Raw genomic sequence first — 14,824 nt, 5'->3', positions numbered from 1 at the left:
AAGGTTATGTCATCTGTCACAATCTGTCATTGTGCGCGCATCGACAACTTGAACTTAATTGAGATTTAACGTCAGCCGAGTTTTAACACCAAGTGTGATCAATGGTGTTCAACAACACCTACTTTTGCATTGTACAGGGTGCGACAACATAACTTCCTTTTTTGAAATGCGCGCTATTCAGACTGTAGGGGTAGTAATGGGACGGGAGTGGTCTCATTCGGAAGCCGTGGTTTTCAAGATTTGTTCACTATCCCTGTCAGCTGCCATCATGCGTTGGAAGAGTGGAAAGCCTGCGTTAGCCGTCGAGGTCTACTTTTCAAACTGATTTTCTGTGATCGCAACCCTTCCGAAATTGCTTCAATGTTGGGTCGTGTCCCGAACCAGAAATCAATTGTTACATGGGTCACTACGTTCAGACCATGATTTCAGACAAACCGGGAGTGCGACAAGACGAAGAACTGGAGTCTCACCTCAATCAGGGGCAATTTGTAGTAGAGAGCCCGCTCGCCGGATTTGTCCCCTGGCAATTTTGTTTGTTTTTTTTTAAATCTCGCGTTTATATCAACCATCAAAGGACCCTACAAGGCCAACATCCGTGCAGGAACATACCCGCTGCTATGTCATGGGCATGGCTAACGCTAGAAATGGGCTTATTCACTTATTCAGTGTATCGCACCTGTATCTAACTAATTATGCATTTAAGTACGTCAATTGTCTGTAATTATTTAAATGCTACCCCAAGTAATGCTACGTCGCGGGTGTAGTTGTTTTAGGGTTGAACATTTATTGCTGTGCGGATTACCTAACCTCGAAACTATCAAACAAAAACAAGTGAACAGTGCGTCCAAACCATCAAACCAACAAACCAGTGGAACAAAATCTTCATCTACAAAATGTTTCCAACAAACACGCATATGCTTAGTAATTCTCTTTCCAATTTTTAATTTAATTTTCCATATTTTCTTCCCGTCAGATGTTGACTGCATCCCAACCAAACTCATTAAAATATTCAATCCGTTTATGGTGATTGTTAATTCCGGATTATTTTTATACAGTGAATTTTTTTTATCAATGAACCATAGAGATTTACATGGTATAAAGTATATAAACTTTATTTCGCGTCAATGGTGTTTCTATTGCTAATTTCAAAATTATTTTTCGGACATGAAATAAAGTTTACACCATGTCAATCCCTATGGTTCATTGATAAAAAATTCACTGCATAGTTAGTTACAACTCGGGACACAGCAATTTGCTCTACTACTCATTATACTCTAACTTCTTGCAAATGAATTTACCGAAAAAACTTAATTTTTCAGTACTCATCAATGAATACTTGGCCACAATAATTTTGAATCACCCAATATGTGTAAGCATTAAATTTGTGTATGCATTAAATCATTAAATTTCAATCCATTTTTTTTATTCATTTTATCTTAATAAAAAAACTTCATTCAATTCAGCTAATAAGTTAACACAACATTTATTGATTCTGAGGCGGTACGAAGTTCGCCGGGTCAGCTAGTAAACGTATAAATCACAACGCCTCTTCATTTGATGTATGTTAAAATCTTGTTTAAAAGTAGCATTATTTTATTAGACTTGAACTTTTGGAATTCTTCTATGAACACATTTTGTTTGGGGTGTCTCTTCGAATGATATTTTTGCTTTTGTATTTGTACCGACGTTAATCACAAATAAACCAGTCAACAGCTATAGAGGTGGTATAGGTATAGGTATAGTAATAATCATAAAAACAGAAATTTATTTAACGCACATTAATCTATTCAAAACAAGCAAGAAAGAAACAGAAAATAACCAATTTATTAGTTCAGGGTTGGTGTACAATTCTTTTGCTAATGCAGAAGTCCGTTTTCATACACCAACACTGCTAACAAAAAATGAATAGAACGCGTTTTAAATCATCTTTTCTCATAGACATATACTAGTACATATAGACCACTGAAGTCATTTCTTATACCTCTAAATTGTTTGTGCTTTGTTTTAAAATAGCTAACAAGTGTTCAATTGAAATGTTCATCAAGTTGGCTTTGACTTTGTTTTTTAAAAGACAACAACATCGTAAATTAAGTTGGTTAGACAAAGATCAAAGCCAATTTGATGAACTTTTCAATTGAACACGTGTTATTTGTGCAATGGAAAAAATTACATTCGTCACACAGAAACCACGTGACATCGATCTATATTGTTTGGAAATGCTATGAACAGTTCTTATTTGAGTCTTTGTTCAACGTTGTTTTTAGATAGTTGTCGTACTTTTCGTTTTACACAAACTAGATGTTCCTTATGTCGTTTTAGGGAGTCGATTCGTTTCGTTTTAAATTCGCACTTATCACAGCAAAACCACTGAACAGCATCTGAGAGATGCGTTTTCTTATGTTTTTTTAAATGGTCGCGTCTTTTCGTTTTATGTTCGCACTTATCACAGTAAAACCATTTAACAACATCTGCTGAGACATGCCTTTTCTTATGTTGTTTTAAATAGTTGCTTCTATGCGTTTTATATTCGCACTTATCACAGTAAAAGCATTGAACAGTTAAGAGATGCTTTTTCTTATGTGATTTTAAATTGAAGCTTCTGTTCGTTTTATATTCGCATTTATCACAACTAAACCATTGAACAGCATTTCCTGAGAGATGAATTTTCTTATGTGGTTTAATTTTAGCTTTATATTTCGTTTTGTATTCGCATTTATCACAATTATACCACTGGATGGCATCTGCTGAGAGATGAATTATGTTATGGTGTTTCAGGTAGTTCTTACGTTTTGTTTTGTATTCGCATTTATCACAATTATACCACTGGATGGCATCTGCTGAGAGATGAATTATGTTATGGTATCTCAGGTTGGTCTTACGTTTCGTTTTGTATTCGCATTTATCACAATTATACCACTCGATGGCATCATCTGATGAGACATGAGCTTTCTGATGTCGTTTAAAGTTTTCGTTATATTTCGTCTTAAATTCGCATTTATCACAATTATACCACTGGATGGCATCTGCTGAGAGATGAATTTGCTCATGTCGTTTTAAGGAATTGTTTAGTATCGTTTTAAAGTCGCATTTATCACAATTATACCACTGAATGGCATCTGCTGAGAGATGAATTGTTTTATGTTGTTTTAGGTCGTAGTTCCGTTCCGTTTTAAATTCGCATGTATCACAACAATACCACTGGAAGTGGTGAAGTGATTGCTTTGCGGTCTGGTGTTTTTCCAAAATGATTGCCTCCTTTGTCTTAAAGGAACAACATTCGCATCGGTACCACTCTTCTTCACTAACATTCTCACAATCTTCTTTTGGCTTAAAACATGAACCATCCAAGTGTTTAATCCACATTAAAATGGAATATGTTTCAAAAGTGCACTTCTGACAAATGTAGCTTTTTACAACAGTGTCATTTTTTAGTTGATCTTGCACGCAATCAGTGTTTTTTCTGTGATATTCCCTGAAATGTTGCTTTAAAATTACCACAAGATCGGTTTCAAAATTGCAGCGCTTGCAGTTGTATTTTTCTAAATAGTTTCTTTCGCATCTGGATGATTCGAGTGGCAACCGGTGACGTTTCGTGTGATTCAGCATGTAGAAAGGTGATTTGGTCACGTAAGGACGTCTCTTGCAATTGTGAATCTTTTCGTAGCCACATTTCGGGATACTCTCGCTATATTCCAAATTTTCCATTTTGATTTTTTAATCTGAAAATTTAATTTCATGTCAATACTTTAAAAAAACTAATCATAATACATAGTTGCAAAATATATAAATCTTGACTTATCTAAAGTTGACTCAAGTTGCATAAAACCACTTTGCAACTGACAAAATTTACATAGTGTTAGGTGACTGGTTGCAGTATGTAACAGAAGTTTTGTTAGTGTGAATTTTATAACGACCTTTTTTAGTAACTTTTTAGTAATTATTTATTAGAGGTTAGGTACAGCATCAATAAATTAAAATCATTAGCGCATGCCTCAGATTTGTCGACCTAAAATGTATAATTACCGAAGAACGTGTTAAGTTGCTATTTTTGTCTATTTTTTGGTTGAAGATGGGGCCAAACGAGTTTTCTACCTTTTTTTAATGTAGAATTGATAATCGCCAAGTGCCTGCCAAATTAATTTTATTGTTTTAGTACTTTCGGAATTGTTCCAATAAACTAACAACAAAACAGATGAATCGGTCAAGGAATTGCGTATTTTAGGACATAAATGTGCAATGTCAATTCTTGCAGATCCCCTGTTATGTTTTTTCTGACACCAAAGAAGATTTCAGATTTTCAAGACATTCGGATCTAAATCAAATTATCCAGCGAGCCTTAAGTTCTATCCACATTTTCTCCTCTCTTGAACCATGTGGCCTCTTGAGAGATGATGGTAAAAGACCTGATGGTGGTACACTCATTCCATGGAGTAAAGGTCAACGCCTAATATGGGATGTAACATGTGTTGACACTTTGACTGATTCTTACATAAGAAAAACTTCCATAAATGCAGGATCAGCTGCTGAAGAAGCAAGTAAACGAAAACATGACAAATATCAAAATTTAAAGTTTGCAAATAAATTTTTAAAGCATTAGTTTTCAAAACATTAGGTCCATGGAGTTTGGAATGTAATACATTTATCGATTACTAAAATTTACACAAGTAGGTCTGACCTAATTTCTTAAAAAATTACAACATATGTTTTTGAAAATATACATTAGATTAATATTTATTTAATTACTAGATCACTTTTTACAATACTTGATAAGCTTAAATTTGTGAATGAAACGTGGAGTTACCAAAACGACAAGCTGCAAATCATTCAGTCACACGTTCATCAAGTACCTTCGCCCATTTCTTCTTCATTCTCTCCTCTCACATGATCATCACTCTCATTCATTTCTATTTCGACGATAATAACTTCAGGAGCTTCACTTACATCGTACTCACATAAGTTGGCTACATTTTCACTCATATCAGAATTACCACTCACTTGCATATTTGAATCACCTATTTGCGCGTGGTCACTAAATGACAAAACATCACTGGCAGATTCAGACAATGATGCTTCATCATCAGAATCATCTGAATCTGCTAGTGATATTATGATCGGAGGAATATCTCTGTAACTAAAATTACCCATTAGTTTTTGCCAATCTTGTGTGATCAATTTTTCACAATGAGTTATGCTATCACTCCACATTTTTTGAGTATATCCTGATAGCGCTTCGTCCCATACATCTTCTACTGCTTTTTTTTTTGGAAGGTTGTGATTGTTGTGAACTAATATTTTTATTATAGTAAGGCTTGCAGAATCCCCAAACCAGCTCAATAGGATTGTATTGACAGTTATAAGGTGGGAGTCTCAACACTTCAACACTTTGAGTATGTAATAACTCGTCAATTTGGTATTTTTTGGTGCCAATGCGTGATCTAATAATAGTCATTAATTCTTTTTTTGTTAATTTCATACTAAAGGGAATTTTGCGTGCAGTTAGCCAAGATTGTAAATTTAATTTGTTCCAAGAATAGGTAGGGGGACGCTCTATGTACAAGCACCGAATGATACGGGGCGTTATCCATTACCACAACAACCTTTTGGTGGAAGCATTGAAGCGATGGAACTAATTGTTCTTCTACCCATTTTTTGAATAACTCCCCGTTCATCGTTTTGTGATAGTCGGCACTATCAATATTGCTGTTTAAAAGGAATTTGCAACCTTCCAAAAATCCAAATTTACAGCCTGCGTGGAGAACGGTAAAACGCTTACCCTCAGTGACTGTAATTTTTTTAGGCATAGTCCTCCTGTCGTTTTCATTTAACCACCGTCTTATTGGCGCACCGTTTTGGTATATCCACGTTTCATCCAAAAAGACAAATAAAGCATTTTTCTCCCTACCGGTTAGAAATGTAGGCTGTGGATACCTCATTTGAGGTGAGAAAATTCAACTTTCTCGCTAAGGTAAGAAAGTTAATCATGAAATGTTTATGGTAAAACTGTACCAAAATACAAATGTCAAAAGTGTCAAAAGTGAAATAAGTTATTGATAAATGAAAGCCAATTCAATGAAGTAAGTTGGTAGGTCAATCATATAATCTGGAAAATAAACAGATAAGCTAGGTAGGTAGATTACTTTACCCTGTTTATATCAAATTTTCGAACAAACCTCAAATCTTCAAATGCGATGACAAGTTAATTAAACAAATAACACAGCCTACTATTCAATTCTCAAAATTTTCGTTTTAATCACGAATATAACCATCTTTTTTGACTTTTTTCAACAAAGTTGTGCCGGTAGGGAAAAAAATTGTATTCAAACCTTGTTAAGAAAGTGTCCTTGCAGACCTTAGGCACTTACAAACCTCGTCTACGACTCGGTTTATAATCTTTGCCTGCGGTCTGCAAGAAACCACTTTCTTACCTTGGTTTGAAATATACTATTCTTCTTTATATTGTAAATATTTCCGCAAAAACTTAATTTTCAATGATTTTAACCTGGGACTTTCAATTAAGATTTTTCGGTTATTTACTTTTTTATATTGATAACCCATTGTTTTGACAATAGATCTAAATGTTGTCAAGCTTCCGATATAGTCCAATTCATTTTTGGCATAATTGTATAAGTCTGCCATGGTAAAATATTTATTGTTCTCGTTCAGCCGATAAATATGATTATTTAGATCTTGTTTAAAATCATATTTTTGAAAGAATTCGGATTTAGGTTTCTTTCCTTGTTTAGGATGGGAAAAAGGTATTCCGGATTTATGCTGGGACATTATGGCATGGACAGCACTTCTTGAGCACTAGAAAAAGCAAATATTAAAGGAAAGGACACAAGTTTTTGAAATTGGACCCAAAAGAGAATCAATTTTTGCATAATAAATAAAAAGATGAAAAGATCCTGAATTGAAGGCGTAATGTAATGTAAATCTGATTTTTGAATGCTGTGTTGATGGCGATGTAAAGTCTAAATTTAAGAATAAAGAGTTGTTCGTGAGCTATTGTAATATAAAACACATAAAATGGATAAATTGCATTGTATGTATGTATGCTTGTATTGTAATTAAATCAACCGTTCATACCGCAAAAATATTCTGAACTTTCGATTCAAGTTGACGTTGGGAAGCTTCCGGGTATGCAGATTGCAATTCTAACGTGCATCTCACAAGCGATTGTTTCATATGCTTTGATAGTACAAGTCGTTTTGGATCCATTGCTTCTAATTTTATTGCAAATTGTAATTTATTTCAATAAATGCCGCAAATGAATTTAAATGTCAAAATTGTTGACAAGTTTAAATTTCAGCAATGCTACCAACAGTGATTCTTCAAAATTACCAAACACGATGAGAGCTAATACCAACCTAATTTTTCATCTGTGGTTTTTTGCAACTTGAGTCAACTTTACGTGTATAGTCCGGAGAGAAAAATGTGAATCCTGACTTTATTAAGTCAAATTATTTGACAAGATCATAACGATAATAAAGATTTATGGTAGGTCGATCGTTCTCGAAACGAGCAAGATTACAGCGAGTTTTCGAAATTCTCTACCTGTAACTTTGGTGGTAAAGAGCTTCTAAATAGAAATAAGTGAGAATAGAGTCAATTGTTTTATTGCTGGGTATCAATCCCTAACCATAAACTGTTTAAAACCAGTTGCAGCAGGTCAAGATGTTGCGATTATTTGCAAGCATAGGGGAACTAGTGATGACCCCGACGTTCAGAGTGTCGAATCGCTGGCCTGCCCAGGTCGATGGGAGAATCCTCATTCTGACGACGTTGAGGGACAGCATAACTCGATAATTAATTCACAGTTAATCACGTTATTGTCCAAGCGAGAACGAATTGTAAGTTCACTGGGTAGAATCAGAAATTGGTTTGAGAAAAATTGCAATGCTAGTAATTCTACAACACTAGTGCGACTTCGCGATTTTACTAATATCAAAGTTCAATTTGACAATGTGCAAACGGAGATAGAGGCAGTTAACAAATTAAATAATTATATCGCAGTAATAAACAGATCACCGACGACGGGTGATGTTAGCAATCTAGGCGCAATTAGTAGGTTACTTCAATTGGCACCTATTGACATAAAACCCTCCTCGGGGCACTACATGGAATGGTTACCATTTTCAACACGTTTCGAGCTTTAGTGCATGATGAACATGATGAAATTTGGAAAAACTGCATCAATTACGGAACTGTTTACGAGGAGAAGCTCTCCAAATGATACAAGCGTTACCGCTTTCGGCAGAAAATTACGAGACAGCGTAATTTGAAAACAAACAACTGATCGTTCATGTTAACAATTTATTCAATCTTCCGCAAGTTACTAAGCATTCAGGGCGTTCTCTGAAACAATTACTCGTCAACTCAAATCTTAATGCCTTAAATTCATTAAGCATTAACACAACGTCTTGGGATCCGCTATTGCTTCACATGATCACATCGCGGTTAGACTTTTTAACGCGCAATAAATGGGAAAAATCGCTCAAAACGACTGAACCTCCAACAAAAGCGCAATTAATGACTCATTTAACGCGACGTTGTAATTTACTCTTAGAAGCTCTCGAAATCAACAACAGTCTCTCAAAAACGGTCCCAACGGTAAGGGAGAGTGAGCAGAAGGTAGCGAACAAAAATTCGACAAAAAGATTGGCAAGAAATGAAGGAAGCAATTGTCCAGAGATTCCTGACACCCATACGTTCCGGCAAACTACTTGTCGAAGCCGCTAACTACAATCTCGCGGTAGGTTAAAATTTGACCTACCGACGTTTCGTTTTCACAAAGTAGTGACATTTATCAAAATACGTTCACATAGGAGAAAATTCTCAAATTCTGACAGTGTCGAACAAAAAAAAATATTTTTTTATAAAATCGTATCAAAATGAAGTCATTTATACAGTAATTTGCGGGCGTAAATAATGCCTTTTGCGCCCTAAGACGTAAAAGAACAACAATTAATTTTAACAGCTATTTTATTCGGCGTTGGTCAGTTGGGCCAGGGTCAGGTAGAGGGATTTATTTATCGTTCAGTTGGGCCGATCATTAGTTAGGGGTAGGATTATAGCGTTATTTGTAATCTTCTCTTCGAATGTTTTTGTTCTCGACAGCACCAAACAAAATACTTTATTAGAAGTGTTGCTGTATTGCTATAGGAATAAATATTTAAAATCAAAGATACAACATAAAAAAAATGCACGGTGTGGTGCGCTAACTCTCTTTCGCTCTTATCTATTTTTAACAGTTACCCCTATTTGCGGCCAGTTTTCAATAAGCAACGGTATTCCACCGTGTAGAGAAAAAAAAATAGCTTTAATTTGATATACTGGGTGCCCCAAAATTCGCGGAACAACTCAAATTTAAAACAGTGTTGTTGTTTTCTGCTGCTAAAATCTATTGAATGCATCCGCCAAAGCATAGTACGATAGCCCAGTGAGAGAGTACTTCTGCCCCGTAGTGCAAACTTGGTTGCCTATACCGTCTTGACAACCAGGCGCTTATAGCAAAACCTACGTTGCGCTCAGTCTAGTTACCTATATCAAGTCTCTGAACGAACGGGCTACGTGAATTAACCTGTCCTGTATGTTGATTAAAAACTATGAAAGATAATTTGCCCGATACAGTAACATTCAAATTCATAAGTAATCAGTTAATCACTTAAGACTTATGATATGAGCCGTAAGTAATAACTTATGAACCATAAGTATAATAACATATCTATTAGAAAAATATATATTTTTTATTTGTTTAAATAATGGTAAGAAAAAAATGTAGAGAGAGCAAAATATTTATTTGTTGCAGACTTCTGAAGTAGAAAGTACATCAAGGGTCATGACCCCGTCATCTATAGATATTAGAGAAGATAATATTGAAGATACAGTAATGACCGTCGAAATAATAGGAGAAACCGCACCAGCGTCAAATTTGGAAACTATTGTCTTGTCGACAGCCGAAAATTTTGCTACGCGAAATGTATCTAATGAAAGAGGCATGTAATTTTTTCTGCTATAGGAAATGTATGTAATGAAAGAGGTATCTGATTTTTTTCTGTGCACTTGAATGCTTCTTTTTCCCTAGTTTTCATTATTTTGTGACAGTTGTGACTAAGTTTTACAGTGTTTTTTTTACAGTTACCCCAGAAGAGATACTCCAGGGCAACAGAATAGTAAACGTTGTATACTTGTTCGAACAGTTGAAAAAGATATGCGCACACAATAAAGTGTTTGATTGTAAATTTGAAAATCTTGTCCTGGAGAAGGAAGTTAGAAATGGACTAATTTCCAAGTTTTTTCTCAAATGTGCAATGAAGTTTTTAGTTTAAATTCTACGAAATCATCAGAAGATGAAGATATTAATTTGAATAAAGCTGCCGTAAGTGGCATCATGGGAATTGGAGGTGGATTCTACAATCTTGAAGAATTTTTAGCTACTGTCGAAATTCCATTTATGACTGCCAAAACGTATCAAAAGCATAATAAAATTGTGGCTGATCGTTGGAAACAAACAAGCTGCGGATCAAGTTATGCGGCGAGCGACTGAGGAAGAAGCTCAACACGCAAGGGCAATCAAGTCAAGAAAATGATGTTCCACTAGTTCCCGTTGTTGTCGATGGATGCTGGTCCAAAAGATCGTATAATACAAATCACAATGCGTTATCGGGAGCTGCAGCTATCATTGGACAACACACAGGGTACGAAACAAATATGTATGTATTGTGTTTTTTGCGCACACTATAAAGACGAAAATGCAAAGTTTCATATACAGTCGCGGACAGAAAAAAGTAGGGCAAGTCTTATTAAGAAATTTAGCCAAAATTGAGTTGAGTAAACCGGGGTTTCTGTAATAAATAAATAAATACTTTCATAGTAACCATGGAAAGGGTAAGCAGACTTACATTAGCGAAAAAACATTGTCCTACTTTTTTCTGTTGTGTGTTGCTGTACACTTAACCAAGAAATGCTGCAAAATATTTTTGAAAATAAATGAATTGACAAGTGTTTATAAGTTAATGGGGGACATTTTCAATCTATTTTATAAAAAAATACCAATTTGTTATAGTTATTTAGTGTTGTAAATTATTTTGTTGAATACATTTGATTTTATTGAAAAACCAGTAAGACTTATTTGTCATGAAAAACACTGTTATTTATATTGGAAGAAAAAATGGGAGTCAATACCGTACTATGGCGGACAATAAATTTAGGCCGGCAAATTTCTGACATTTCAAAAAAGTCAATGCAAGCGACCATTTATTGTCATTATGAGTATGACTGAGGTGTCAGTAAGGTGTTCTTAATATTTATCTGTTTGGATTTGTTCTCAACCAATTCCTGTACACTGTGTGGCGGTACTATCGCGGCCAAAATACTTTGGTCGTCAATTTTTGACACTTCAAATGTAAATGAAGTATTAATGTCAATATACATGACAATTTCAAATTATTCTTGTCAAAAATATGGCACTTTCAGTTTTTGATAAATATAGAATCGTCTTACTTGCTTCTGAAGGTTGTCTAAACCGCGACCATGTTGATCTTTTGCTTTTGAACCCTGCCTCCGCAGCTGGGATTTACCCCACCCATATGACACTGATACGGGGTGATCAAGAAGGACTGTTTAAGTTGGTAACACTGAATGGTATTTTAAATCGTATAATAGGAGTAACTTTCGGTTGTTGATGGCTTGTCGTTGTTAATGCTATACCTGTATCAGATATTTGTCAAATAAACCAACAAAACATATCCGGTTGCAGTGTTATAAATAACCGAATTAAAAATTTTTCTTAATTGTACTGCCAACTTAAACAGTCCTTCTTGATCACCCGGTAGATTAAAATAATTTTGACAGTAGTAAAAAATAAGGTTAAACATCCTAAAGTTTGCTTTACAATTGAATGTCATTTATGTCACATTGACGACCAAAGTATTTTGGCCGCGATAGTACGATGGGGGCAATAATTGTACCCCTGTTGGTGTTGATCTTAAATAATAAATACATTAATGTTAGCAGGAGTAAAGCACAGTTGAAACTTATCTCTAGTTAGAGCTCGTGCCAACTCTCATGATCGATGACCTTGACAAAAGCTGCGCGAAGGCGGAGCCTAATTTTGATAAGTGAAACGTGAAAACATCGGTCGTTTGGTTAGAAATTTCAGAGTGGCGCCAAATTTAAATGTTGCACTCTCCAACGGTTTGGACTAGAATGCCCGACTTGTCGTCAGATAAATATCAACATAAATTAGTTCACAAGCCTGCAAAATGTAAAGTGAATGGAAACAAAATTTTCAACGCTTTCTTAAAAGGTTTTTATTTATTTACTTAAGTCAACAACTCACAACCCAAATCAGCTAGATTTGAACTAGAGCTACCCCCTTGAACTTCTTTTTCGTCAACCTGTTCTTCATCTGATGACAGAAAGAAATCAGACTCGTCACTTTCTTCGCCATTAATGGAAATTATTAGGTCTTCAACCTCATCCACTATATATTCCCTTTTCATGTACTCCACTTCAATTTTCTCCACATGAGAACAAATGTTCTGCCATTGTTGTACAGTCACTGCTTCAAATTTCGCTTCTGCCAATTTCCTGACATCATCCAACTTGAACGTTATGTTGTATGCTGCCACATGATTTTTCACAAGCGCCCATATTTTCTCGATGGGGTTTAGCTCCGGATGGTATGGTGGCAACCTTAGAACTGGTATGTTCGACTCCGCCAATATTTGGTCTATTTTATAGATTTTGTGTACAGGCTTGTGAACTTTAATTATACCATACAATTCTGCCTTGGTGCATTTCTGTTCAAAGAAAATTCCTCTCTCCATTAGCCACTTTTGCATGTCAGCCTTTTTCCATGCAGACGTTGGACTTGCTTGTACTGGCACATTGTGGTAGGAAGCATTGTCTAGAACCAGCACAGATTTAGCACTAACATTCTTCACAAATTTTTCGGTCAGCCACTTCATAAAATTTTCGCTGTTCATTTCATGATGGTAATCTCCACTTTTTGTCCCAGATTTAAAAATTGTCAATGCATTTGGCACAAATCCTGTTGCACCTCCTGCGTGCAGAATAATGAGGCATGATCCTTTTCCCACTGGGGCCTTTAAACACCTATTGGAACCATCATCCCATGCTAGTGGTGAAGTGTGCGAACTATGTAGATATGTTTCGTCACAATAAATAATGTTCCACCCTTCTTCTCTGTACCGCGTTATCCTCCTTAAATATTCTACCCGTTTCGCCTTGATGTCAAATTTTTCAACCAATGTTTTTCTGTTGTCCTGTGTTTTCTTCCAACGGAAACCAATTTTATGCACCAGACGTCTAAATGAACGGATTTTTCCTGTGAAATTAACACCTACTTCATCTTTCACTGCTTCAAATACAGCCTTCATTGTTGGTCTTCTTTTGTGAATATCTGCGTATGTATAAATAATGTTTCGAATAATTTCCTCTTCGTACTGATCCACAGATTGTTTAGGCTTCGGTTGATTAATTTTCTTCCTCGGAGAAGTAAATTTGGAACCTACTGGTTTGTTTTCGGCTTCCTGAATGATCCTCCTCAGAGTGCAGATTCCAACACCAGTAGCTTCTGCAACCCTTTCTTGTAAGCGGTTTAATGGGATTGAAACTTCTCCACAGTGTTTTTCATTTTTCATAAATTTATACACATTATAAATTATTTCCCGTCCTTGACTGTGAACCACTTTCTTTTGATTGCTCATTCTGATGAATGACACTCAAAGATTCTGTAAAGAGTACAAGTATTTTAGGTTAAAAATCAAGCACAATTAGGTGTGTTATACTTACAATTGCAATTATGCAGATTAATGGAGTCTTGAAAAAGACTGTTTGTAAACTCGGAATAACAATAATGGAACGGAAATCAAAAAAACAAGGAAGCAAACACGGAGAGCGGAGGTTAATCACGAAGATCGGACAACACAATGAAAACAAACATTGAAAATCCAAGATCCAAAACAAAAAGTCGAAAACACCCCGAGTTTTGCATCCCGGAGTTTTGTGGTGACAGTACCCATGTTTTTAGTTCGACTCGTACAGCCGCGTTTGTACGCATTTTGGTTTCTGCGTCATCGATCATGAGAGTTGGCACGAGCTCTAAAAGCAAGCAATAGGGAGGGGACATACGGCCGGCCGACTGAAGCCGCCTTAATGCGCATGTCTGCTATTAGTACGTCCCAAGAAAGTAAATCAAATCACTTGCATTGTGATATTTAGTGTGGTTTTCTAGTTTCTCATACTCTGAATACATTTGTGATGCAAAAAAAAAAAAACCAGAATGTGTCGTAAAGACGCACGATAGAAGTGAAACTTTTGTATTACAGGGAAACATTGTAATTATTCATCAATCACTTTTAAATAGCATATTCACAACAAAATTGTATATTTTAATGAAGAAAATAAATTATAAACAACGATAACACTAAACAATATCGAAATGCGTAACTCATTGTTCATTTTTAAGCCTCCAAATCAAAGAGAGGACATTATCGATAAATGCCGTGAGTGTGACAAAGACAGAGACACTGCTCCCACTCGACCCAATAGTGTTTACCCCCACCACTTTTCGTCACACAAAAAGGTTGCCGATCAGAATTTCAAGACCCTCCCATAAAAAGTTTCACTTCAAAAATATCTCAAGTAGTGTTAACTGGGGCGTACCTCACGGGTTGCATAAAATTGCACCCGTTTCCTTGTCCCTCACCGCTTCAATTTACCGCGGCCATAAGCTTGCGTATGTCCCCTCCCTATACTTTTATACTCCTTGGTTAAAAGCCAACAACCTAACCTGAAA

At 35.7% G+C, this 14,824-nt stretch overlaps 2 protein-coding genes and 1 long non-coding RNA gene across 6 annotated transcripts in view; 1 reads left to right on the top strand and 2 right to left on the bottom strand.

Annotated features, from left to right (window-relative positions):
* The window catches only part of LOC138134380 (zinc finger protein 43-like), a 56,661-nt gene that overhangs the window by 31,702 nt on the left and 10,135 nt on the right, over positions 1-14,824 (bottom strand). The window contains exon 3 of one of the 4 annotated variants that reach the window (XM_069052603.1): positions 1,749-3,719. The exons of the other annotated variants lie outside the window; for them this stretch is intronic. Coding sequence (XP_068908704.1) covers positions 2,233-3,705 — 1,473 coding nt within the window. The 5' untranslated portion in view covers positions 3,706-3,719 and the 3' untranslated portion in view covers positions 1,749-2,232. Of the gene's footprint in view, positions 1-1,748; positions 3,720-14,824 lie in introns of those variants that run through there. 4 annotated transcript variants of the gene reach the window in all.
* LOC138134382 (uncharacterized) lies at positions 3,917-7,003 on the top strand. Its single transcript, XR_011160721.1, has 3 exons — positions 3,917-4,103; positions 4,154-4,664; positions 6,744-7,003. It is a non-coding gene; the product is annotated as an uncharacterized lncRNA (long non-coding RNA).
* Positions 11,605-14,257, bottom strand: LOC138134381 (uncharacterized). Its single transcript, XM_069052606.1, has 2 exons — positions 13,819-14,257; positions 11,605-13,757 (listed from the first exon to the last, which is right to left on the bottom strand). The coding sequence occupies exon 2, from the start codon at positions 13,731-13,733 to the stop codon at positions 12,324-12,326; it is 1,410 nt and encodes a 469-aa protein (XP_068908707.1). The 5' UTR covers positions 13,734-13,757; positions 13,819-14,257; the 3' UTR covers positions 11,605-12,323.

The sequence above is a fragment of the Tenebrio molitor genome, chromosome 7 (assembly GCF_963966145.1).
Source record: "Tenebrio molitor chromosome 7, icTenMoli1.1, whole genome shotgun sequence".
NCBI lineage: Eukaryota > Metazoa > Arthropoda > Insecta > Coleoptera > Tenebrionidae > Tenebrio > Tenebrio molitor.
The sequence above is the reverse complement of the archived record's forward strand: the minus strand, read 5'-3'. Positions and strand labels throughout refer to the sequence as shown.